Genomic DNA, 10,858 nt, shown 5'->3' with positions numbered 1-10,858 from the left:
GAATATGTGAGCAATAAGTTACAGTTTTCAGCTGAAGAGAAGCATTTAACCACGGTGGGAGTACAGGAAACTCAGAGCAGTCAGGCTTGTTTTCAGGCTGCTGTGTCAGGCTTTATCAGTTTTGTACATGGTACAAAAGCTGAAAATTGATAGGGCAGAAGGAAGAATCATTAAATCGTGGAGTATCCTGAGTTGGAAGGGACCCACAAGGGTGACTGAGTCCAGCTCCCGTCCCTGCACAGACACCCCAGCAATCCCAGCCTGTGCATCCCTGGAGCAGTGCCCAAAGGCTCCAGGAGCTCCATTCCCTGGGGAGATCCCGAAGCTGCTGTTGCTGTATCTGAGCACTGGACAGAGCAGAGAAATGCAGGTAAGGGCCACTCTGGGTGTCCTCTTCCAGCTCAGATTTGTCAGGCAGATAAAATAATTACATCAAACTTAGGGTGGTTTTTATTTTGGCATGTGCTAAACTATTGTTCTGAAAATTTTTGTTAAGATGACCTACTTTTTTGTATGCTCCTCCATGCAACATGAAACTATTGTTTCATTGTTTTAATAAAAACAAGAAACAGGTGAAAGCTCAGAGTCATCTCATCTGGGATACTTGCACCACATTATTCAACTAAAAAATCCTTCAGTACAAGCCAGGCAAATTGAAAAATGCACTGATAGTATCAAAGCCTCTTGTGACTTGCTAGCCTCTGTCTTTGCAAAAAAAATGACTGTTAGAGGTTTTAAAGCAGGGACTATTTAGTAACCACTGCGTTAACATGAGTAACTATTGATTAACCTCCCTGCACTTTGGGCCCATTCCTTCCCCTCCTCACCGCTCAGTGGAAATGTTAACTGAGGCAAGCAGTCATATGAAACCAAAAAACCTTGGACTCAGCAAAATGAGCCCTTTTGTTCTCCATAATTTATATGGCAAGTTAATTACGAAACAGCTTTGCGATTTTGAGCCTCATCAGTCTTCAGCGCTGAAGGGTGTGGAACCGTATTGGAAAAACACCCGAAAAGCCGAGGGGTCTTCCCTCAAGGAAACAGCGTGGTTTTGAACGTTATTAATGAGGAAGAAACCCCTGCTGGTGCCTTTTCTTCCTAACACGTGTCACCCGCTTCCTTTTCGCTGGCGTTACAGGGCTGCCCGGGCGCTCCCTCAGCGGGGCGGTGCCGGCAGCGAGGGCGGCCGGGGCCCCTCAGCCCCGCACAACATGGCGGAGGGGCGGGGCCGCGCCCGCCCCGCCGTGTCCTGACGGGAACCCAGGCGGGGCGGGTTGGGCGGCGCCGCTGTCGGTCAGCGCCGTCCCTCAACCCTGCCGGGGGCAGCGCGGGGCTGGCGGGCTCGACTGGCGGCTGCTCGGCCGGTGGGTGCGCCGGGGGCGGGGGACGGGGCGGGCAGAGAGCGGCCGCCGCCGGGACAGCCGTGCCGGGGCGCAGCGAGTGGAGCCGGGCCTGGCGCGAGGGCTGTGCGGAAGCGGGGAGGTGGGAGTTGTGCGGGGCTCGGGCTGCGGCGGCGGCGTGGGGTGGGTGTGTGTGCGGGGACGGGCTGTGGGTGCGGGTGGGAGCGGAGGGGGGTGCCGGCCACGGGCGGTGTGTGCCGGACAGGGCTGTGGGGTGCTGTGTGTCGGTGTTGGGGCTGGGGCGGCGCGGCAGGGGCCGGTGTGTGCCGGATGTGTGTGGGATGAAGGGTGTGGGCAGTGTCAGGAGGGTGCGTGAGGGGAATGTGGGGATCTCAGAGGGGCTGTAAATCCGAACGTAACGGGTGTCTGTTATTTCGCTGGGAAGAGCGGGCGCTGCTGCGCTGTGCGGTCCGGCAGCTGCGGGCCGTGCCCGGGCCCCGCTGGGACACCGCGCCCCGGGAGGCAGTGCCGCGCTGGAGGGGGAGCCAGTTTATGTAATAATTGTCTCTTACATAATGGTCTTTAGCACACCGCTTTAATTAGCACCGCTTCCGGGGGCGTCCTGGGCAGCAGCGTGTGGGGAGGACCCCGAGGAGGGAGCGCAGTGAGCAGGGCTGGCACACGGGAGCTCCGGGGCTCGTCAGCGCTGCCTGCCCTTAGGCAGGAGCAGGGCTAAGCGGTGTTAGTGAGTGCTGCTGGGCGGAAAACCACACCGCCTCGCACTGACAGCCAGCTGGGCTGAGCGGGGGACGTTTCTTTAAACACTGTTTCAATCCGGTTTTTGATCAAGTATGTGAAAGTCACCCTTCTTTCAATCTCACGTGGCGGAGAGGAGCAGGAAGAGAATGAAGGAAAAACAGAACGGTGAATGGATTGAAAAAGGTTGGCAAACTTTGTCTTGTGCTGTAGGTGCTTTTTGGGTTTAGCTGTTGCTGGACTTGGTAGTGTCAGCTGTCCTATTATTTTACTTAAGTTCTTTAGGACAACAGAAGGCATTCTGTGTGTTGGGAGATGCAGTGTCCCAGGAGACTGCAGGCAAGCTTTGGACAGGGAACTGGCACTGCCTTTTCCATCTCCTCTCCTGACATCAGCAGTGAAATTATGCTGTGTCTTTGCCTTTTCTCACCAGGTCACCAGAATCATGGTGGTGGGGTCTGTTGGAATGCTTGTCTTCTCTTTTCTGCGTTAAATATGGGTAGCACACCTCAGAAATGTTTTGTGACACATTGCTTTGGGTTCCGAACAGGTTTTCAGCAGTTCTTGGGTTATATCAGTAGGCCTTCTGTTTAGAATAGCCCAAGGTGACTTTTACTTCCTGCTGATTTCTTGGAAACATTTCCACTCATCTGATCTGGCTGGTTTCTTGCTATTTCTTGTGAAGCGCGCTGCTAAAAAACTGGTGTTGTGGCAGCATGTAGTGTCTTTAGCCTGAGCAAGTGGTTTCACAGGCCACCTCAAAGTGTTTGAGAGCTCACTAAGAACTCTCTTGTTCTCAGTGGCTGCTAGTGGAATCTTTTGGGAGTAATTGTACCTGCAGTGCTGCCATACAATGCGTTTTTTTAAATCCATGGGGCAAAATTCTGTTGTGAGTAAACATCTGGTTGTACTTAGCACTGTCCCACAGCTGGATATTATTGAAAGCAGGAGACAATGTGGAGGACCTCCCCCATGACAACTGAAGAGCTTCAGCTGCTGAAGTGCTGTTGGCAGCAGAGATCTTGTTCTAATTGCCCTCCAAATGAACAAGCCAAATTGTGAACCTGTAAAAGTTGTCAATGTCTTATACCTTTCACTGCACCAGAGTGCACAATGCTGTAAAAAAAGCATTAATTAACCAGCAGTAAAATTTGCCTTCAACTGTGTAAAAGATCCTGCCTGCCCGAGGGTTGGTTAAGACCTTGAAGGTAAAAAAAGAACAGCTGAGCTTATAAGCTGTAACAGAATTGGAAAGGTAGACTGGCTTGTTCTAGCTGTGAGGATCATGGTAATTCACATAAATCATTAACTGGCCACATCTCTCAGTCTTTCCACAGGGTTTAAGTACTTATCTTCTCTTGGGTTTGAAGTTTTGAGTCTATTAATAGAGTTGTACTCTAGCAAGCTTTTTTGAGAGTTGTGCAATAATTGTCACTTTAAGTCCCAATTTTCAAGCTCGTTGGATCTGTTTGTTCTGTGTCTTGTTAGAGGAGGCTTTTCGTTGTGCAGTTTGCAATAATGTTTCTTGTAATGTTGCCATTTCTTCTTATTCTTGCCACAATAAGGAAAAAAAAAAACCTGTCTGGAAAATAAAAATTATCTTTTCTGATGAGTTAAAAGGAGCAGTCATATCCTTGGTTATAATTAAGTGATGGAAATTGTATCACTTTTAAGATGCCTTTATCCATAGCAGTCTCTTTTGGAAAGAAGTGCTGAATGTTTCTGAGAATTCTAGATATGCTTTTGAACTTCTATATGGAAAGCTTCTTATGAACTTCGTAATTATTTTCCCTTTCCTCCATTTGTATTCCAGGCTGTAAGGACATTCCGTGTTACTGAAGGAAGGGGCTCCATTTTTGCAGTGACTTATGATGTCAAGAACTGTATCATCTTGGATTTTAAGCTCAGCCAGAAGCAGCATTATTTTACAAGGAAAAGGACGTTGGTACTCCATCTGTATCCCAAATAGAAACAAGGTCAAATGGAAGCTCGTTTTCTCCAAAACATGTCCCTACCCTGCTGGGAGCTGCAGCTTAGACAGAACTTTCTCCTTTCCCAAAGCATTCCGGCACACTTCCACCGAAGAAGAACATTTTTCTTTCCAGTTGTCTCCGGCACAAATCAACGACATACTCAGAGCAGGCGAGCTATCCCACCGAACACTGGATTTGAACGGCAAGAACGCCAATTCCGTGCTGAGGTTTGAAAGCAACCAGCTGGCCTCCAACAGCCCCATAGAGGACCGGCGGAGCGCGGCCACGTGCCTGCAGACGGCGGGGATGATGTTCGGGGTGTTCGACGGGCACGCGGGCGCCGCCTGCGCCCAGGCCGTGAGCGAGAGGCTGCTGCACTACATCGCCGTGTCCCTCATGCCCCGCCAGAGCCTGGAGGAGATCGAGCTGGCCGTGGAGGCCATGAAACCAGTGCGGCCCATCCTGCAGTGGCACAGGCATCCCAACGATGTGGAGTACCAGGAAATCACCTCGCAGTACTTCGAGAACCTCCGGGTTTACTGGCAGCACTTGCTGGACCTGGATACTGAGCTGGGGTTTAGTTTGGAAGAAGCCATGATTTGCGCATTCAAAAGGTTAGACTCAGACATATCCCTGGAAGTTCAGGCTCCTCAGGAGAATGAGTTGATGAGAAATATTGCCCTGCAAGTAGCTTTTTCTGGTGCAACAGCCTGTGTGGCTCACATTGATGGTGTTCATCTACATGTGGCAAACACTGGCGATTGCAGAGCCGTTTTAGGGGTCCGTGAAGAAGATGGAACATGGTCTACTCTCCCTCTAACCCGAGACCACAATGCATATGATGAATTTGAAATTAGAAGATTGAAGCGAGAACATCCTAGATCTGAGGAGAAAACTCTATTTGTGAATGACAGATTACTGGGGATTCTCATGCCCTCCAGAGCTTTTGGAGATGTGCAATTAAAATGGAGTAAAGAATTGCAACACAGCATTCTCGAGAACAGCTGTGATGTGGAGGCTCTAAACATTTATCAATATGTTCCTCCAAACTACCATACCCCCCCTTATTTAACTGCAGAACCTGAAGTCACATACCACAAGTTAAGAAGCAAGGATAAGTTTCTCGTTATTGCTTCAGATGGGCTGTGGGAGATGCTAAGTAATGAGAAGGTTGTAAAACTTGTTGCTGGACACCTTACAGAGCTCAACATGCAGAAACCACCACTGACTTTTAAGAAACCAGTTAATTTGGGTTACATGCACAACTTGTTGCTGCAGAGGAAGAGCAAAGGGCTGGCCTCCCTGGACCAGAACACCGCCACCCATCTGATCCGGCACGCCATCGGCAGCAACGAGTACGGCGAGGTGGACCCGGAGAAGCTGGCTGCCATGCTGGCCCTGCCCGAGGACCTGGCCAGGATGTACAGGGACGACATCACCGTCACCGTGGTGCACTTCAACTCAGAAACTATTGAAGATTACTACAGGAGCCACGAGTAGAGCCTTGCACTGCTGCAGTTCAGTTCCACTAGGGAGCTTTGATCCTGAACCATTCCTCTCACTTTCTGGTAGTCCAGCTGCTACCAGTGCCTGCAAGTTCCTTAATCTTTTTGTTACTTACTGGCTTTGAAAATAACTTTCTAAAAGGTGGCATTTCCCTGGGTTTCCAGGTTTGTATACACTGAAGAAAAATGTTTTCATAAAACCTCACTGAAATGTGATTGAACTAAAGATTGTGGACCAGTTCTGATTCCATGAGAATCTCTGGTGAAACTTTCCAATGAACAAACAAGGCAAATTTCACTGAGACTGGTACAGTTTAAAAGAGATGGATAATAGGTGTAGCTGCATGGAGTGTCAGGCTCTGCTCTTGTGGAGAGTGAGTAGCATCCTGTCAAAGCACTGTAACTGAATTAAATAAATTAACTACCAAACCTTTTTTGGATGTATCAGATATTTTAACAAATTGTCCCATATTTATAAAATAACATGAAAGAAGGCTGTTCAAAGAGCCCTGGGATTGTCAGATGTCTTTCCTGATTCTTTTCCTTAAGCAAGGGAAAAATTGTATCTTCTTGTGCAATTCTTATCAAGTGGGAATTCATATTCTCTTAGCTCTGTGTGGACTTGTGTGACAGCTTAGAGTTCAAACACATGAGGGCCTTCACAGTTCCCTGTTCAGGAATTTAACAGTACTAGACTTAAGCATTTAAGTCTTTTGCTTAAACAATGTACTCTTTATTAAAGTATTGATAAGTTAAATTGTTTGTCAGATCCAGAAGTTCAAAAATTCACCTAAAAGTAAATATAGTAAAAGAGAGCACCTTTCTCTCCTGATTTAACTTAGAAGAAATAACAGCGCTGATACTTCTCCAAAGTAGGTTTAATCTTTCATTCTTGCTTCTCCTTATAGCTACAGAGTTATTTTCCCTAATGAATGTATGTTTTAGTCTCTGAACATATACAAAAGTGTATTTTACAATGGTTTTCCTTTATACTGAGCTTTCCAGAGTGCTGTCCGAGCTTGCAAATAAGCTTTTACATATGGTGTTGTCTGGTGCCTCTTCCTTGCTTACACTCAACAGGAACTGTTTCCCACAAGGATGTACACACTGGGAATATAGACCTGTTTACTGTTCTTGCTGCCGAGTTAGAACTCGTGTGGGTGGAGAAGAGCAAATAAAAATATTACTTTTTTTCTTAAATCACTTTAAAAACATTATCCTCCTACAGTTTAGCAGATTAAAAAGTTTTTTCTCAAGATCCTAAGTAGACATGGTCTTGGGGCTTAAACCAGTAGCATTTTTGGATTTGGGGCTCTTTGTGTACTTTTCCTTAAACAGAAAATTAGAAAATATTCTTGGTTTTGACTGTTCAAGGTTGACTATAATTGAGTGCTACAATTGCAATCACTAAATGCATGCCTAAAAAAAACCTCCTGAATTTGCTGGTTTTTTGGGGTTTTTTTTTGTCTAGTACATTTTGGAATACATCCAGCCATTCAACCTGGAGGCAGATTCAGTGAGTAGGTCTGTTCCCCCTGATACCAGCAAACCAGGATTTACCTCAGGAAATCTGCCCCTGAGCTCTGGGTGATAAGGGCTGCAGGCAGACTTTGGGTCTGTGCCAGATGCTGCAGAAGTTGCTGAAGTTCTTGGTGCTGGGGTCCAGCTTGCTTTAAAGGGTGCCCTGCTCTCAGTCCCCTGGGCTGGTGCTGTGGGGACTGAGATTCCTCTGACAGGAAAGGCAGGCAGGGATGGTCAGGCTGTGTTAGCCTCAGGAGGGGGCTGCTCTGCCTGCAGGGCAGGGGGTGAGGAGGGGAGAGCTCCTCAGCAGCATCCCTGGACCCTTCTGGCTTCACTGGGCTCTGTTTGCTCCTACAAATCCTCTCGTGGGATCAGTTACTGGCTTCACTGCCTGAGATTTAGGTATAAAGTAGTGAAAAACCATTTCTCAGCTACCTCTTAATTGAGAAATTACTTAGCAGTGCAGCCAGAGGCACAAAGGTGCTAAACCATTATCAAAGGGATGTGAACTGAGACTTGTCTTATGAAGGTAGTCTAGAAAACATTTAATGTAGAGTCAAACTGCTGCTGCAAGAGTAGTGTAGCAAAGCAGCCAGTGTCTAGTCATAAAATAAACACAAAGTTCTGTTCCTTTCACCATCCAGTGGTGAAATCCAGGTCATTTCTTGAAAGAGTCACAGTGGCACTTCTTCAAGCATAACTCCTGGAGACGTAACTACAACGTGTGGGTTGAAACTGCGCCTGCAAATTGGTGGTGATTGTTTTGGGGAACGTGACTAAAAATCAGAAAGTTATTTCCTATTTCACAGTAGGTTTGCTCAGTTTTGACATGCAGCACTATAATCATCTGTGGCGAAAAAGGATGATGTTAAACTAGTTCAAAGATTTTTTGGTTTGGTTGTTTTTTTAAATACAAATAATGGATTCAGCTGCATATTCCCTGGAATTTGTTGCTGTCAGTGAAGGAAATCCATCCATACTTAGAATCATTTAGGGTGAAAAAGATCTCTAAGATTGAATTGAGCTGTTAACCCAGCACTGCCAAGGCCACCACTAAACTGTGTCCCTAAGCACCACATGGCTTTAAATGTCTCCAGGAGTGGTGACTCCATCACTGCCCTTGGCCAATACTCAGGGAAAGACAGGAATTTGCCAGAAACTCCTCCCCCTCCACAAAATGAGTGTAAGATTAAGCAGGATGAGAAAACCCCAGGGTGAAAAGTCCACGCATGTAGAAGTGTGTGAGAACTCTGGAAACCCAAAGCTGATTCTCTGAGATGCCAAGCAGTGGTAAAGACAACCTTCAGGTAAGCAAAGTGATGTTCTGCATTCCTATCAGAGCACTGAGTTTTGTATTCTCAGTTGGTACCCCGGGACTGTGAGATGACAGAGCCCCTGGACCCCACTCTGCCGCTGTGGCTGTCACACAGGTGACAGGAGCAGCCAGCTGGAGGTGCCACACCCCAGCCAGCTGCTGTGGCACCCGGGCTGTGCCATTCATCCCATCAAACAGCTGAGCAGCTGGAGCCACATAAACACTGAGATTCATTTCTACTTCCATGCTCACAAGGTGACAATACTGTCACTCCTCCTTTCGTGATCTCGGACAGCTGCTACCAGGTGATCCAAAAGAACTCTACCTGATCAAAATGAGGGGATTCTCTCAACAAGCCTGAGGGATCTTCAGCTCTGAAGAGCTGCTCAAACAGAATAAAGTATACACTGTGCTGAAATACTGCATTTTCTTGCAATTCCTTTCAGTCTCAATTCTCTGCAGTATTAGGTGTGCATATTTACTCAGGAAATAATCACGTTTCAAAGTCACTGCAGAAATTAAAGGTTGTGCTGAGCTGTGACATTTACACACAGTGAAATGTTTCATGATGAATTCACCCACTACAACCATGCTAAGTTGCATGAGTTCAACAACTTGCTGCACCCTGAAATTGCCTGAATTGATAGCAATTCAATTGTGACTTCTATCCAATGCATTTTAACAAAGTTCCAGATTCAGTCACTCTAAATTCTCAGTAATGTGTACACCATACACTTGTGAGGAAAATTGTACCTATTGGAACTGGTTCCTAGGTATTTTCATCTCTTAATTGCTTCATTAATTAGTGCAATCAGGCTAACTGACACCAATAAATATAGTATTTTGTGACTTGGAGAGTCAAAAAATTTTATGTAAGCAAACTAACTGCCTTAACCTGCTACTGCAAGCTCAGTGATGTGAAGATTTATGAGAACATTTAGATGCAACTCCTGCAAAACTGAAAATCTGTTGGAATGAACATCATTGCAGGCAGTCTGGTTTAGGTTAGATAGTTCTGCTTGCCTTTTGTGTTTTCATTTCCACAGCAGCAAAGACGTAATGAATCTGTTGGAATGAACATCATTGCAGGCAGTCTGGTTTAGGTTAGATAGCTCTGCTTGCCTGGTGTGTTCTTCATTTCCACAGCAGAAAGAGACATAATAGTAGTCACACAAATTCTGTGTCTTGAAATTATGGGCATTGTGACTTTTAAATAAAACATCTGCATTTAAGCATGTATGTAAATACTAGGATAAATATTATTTTCCTCCCTAAAACTTACACCTTGTGCTCAAATACACCTTTATCACTCTTTTTCTTCAGAACTCCTAAATTATTATGCTTATTTATATTTAAGTATTCAGACCTCCATAATACAGTTGGAGTTAGGAGAGGGTCTTTTTTTTTTTTTTTTAAACTTTTTTTGTAGTTGGTGAGGGGGGATCACTGTTTTTGTAAGTAAAAATACTCCTTTCACACTTAAAACCAGTCTTTATTAAATGTATGAAAGGCAATGTTTTGGTTGCTGCACTGGAATGCAGCTCCTAGGGAAATATGCCAGGTTCCAGGTCAGAAAGCACAAATGTTCAACCTGGGGTAGAAGTAAACAGCTTGAGTTTGCTGAAGTGTTTGTAGCTCTGGGGGTTTTCCACAACAAAAACAACCCTTAATAAATGAAAGTAAAGACATCTTGACACTATTGAGGTTCCATTATATTTACCAGATAGCACAGGGGACATGAATTCACCAGCCAAAATATTCAAACTGGGCTTTAGTTAATTTGACACTTACAGGAAGTTATTTGAACTTTGATATGTATGTGTTCATCAGCAGTTAAAGCATTACTGTAGCATTCAAAATGTTGTAATTGTCTTAAAATAATACAAACTTCCCCTACAACACCTACAAAAACAATAAATCCTTGAACTGCAATAACCAGTAGCAAGGCAAGTGTTCATGTACTTAGTCTTTGAGGCTTAACTTTATTCCCATTACTTCCAAGTATTTATCTGTTCTTGGAGAGGTAAAAAGAAAATAAAATTGTTTGGGACTGATTTCTTCCAGAAGAAGTTACTTGTCTAAAATTGAGGGAGAGTTTTTTGGTGCTAAGTTGAGCAGAGGTTCTCTGTTCTGAGCTGTGGCTGTAATGAGAACCAGAGGCAGAGCTGTGCACACCTGGGGGTTTTGTCAGGTGTCACTTTGTCACCCTGCTGGAGTGTGCTCTGTACTGCCACGGGCTGAGGACTTCCATAGAAAGCAGAAAGGGAAGAATCCCAGGTGTGAGTTTCTCTTGGGGTTACAAAGTGTGGTGGGCCATGAAAAAATGTTTTCCCTTCTTGTATCTGTGGTGGGGACATTGACCTTCAAATAGTCACTGTCCAGTAGAGCACGTCCCATTTTAGCAATCCTTGTGCTTATCCTGAAGGACTGGCTCACACTGCTCCTGTT

General features: G+C 45.6%; 1 protein-coding gene across 5 annotated transcripts; it reads left to right on the top strand.

Annotated features, from left to right (window-relative positions):
* The first annotated feature begins 1,209 nt into the window (after positions 1–1,209).
* PDP2 (pyruvate dehyrogenase phosphatase catalytic subunit 2) lies at positions 1,210–6,008 on the top strand. 5 transcript variants are annotated; one of them, XM_039698191.1, is made up of 3 exons: positions 1,347–1,364; positions 2,191–2,282; positions 3,910–6,008. In XM_039698191.1, the coding sequence occupies exon 3, from the start codon at positions 3,965–3,967 to the stop codon at positions 5,567–5,569; it is 1,605 nt and encodes a 534-aa protein (XP_039554125.1). In that variant the 5' UTR covers positions 1,347–1,364; positions 2,191–2,282; positions 3,910–3,964; the 3' UTR covers positions 5,570–6,008. The 5 variants fall into 5 exon arrangements, with proteins under 5 accessions (XP_039554122.1, XP_039554123.1, XP_039554125.1 ...); XM_039698193.1 differs by lacking the exon at positions 1,347–1,364 and adding an exon at positions 1,467–1,482; XM_039698188.1 differs by lacking the exon at positions 2,191–2,282 and having other exon boundaries at positions 1,210–1,364.
* The last annotated feature ends 4,850 nt before the right edge of the window (positions 6,009–10,858 follow it).

Source organism: Passer montanus, unplaced genomic scaffold (assembly GCF_014805655.1).
Source record: "Passer montanus isolate IOZ18808 unplaced genomic scaffold, ASM1480565v1 scaffold121, whole genome shotgun sequence".
Taxonomy (NCBI): domain Eukaryota; kingdom Metazoa; phylum Chordata; class Aves; order Passeriformes; family Passeridae; genus Passer; species Passer montanus.
Note: the sequence above shows the minus strand (reverse complement) of the source record. Positions and strands in the feature narration are given on the sequence as shown.

What these genes read in the sequence shown, in the direction of transcription:
- PDP2 (XM_039698188.1), top strand. Translation starts at nt 3,965, where the DNA reads ATGATGTCAAGAACTGTATCATCTTGGATTTTAAGCTCAGCCAGAAGC.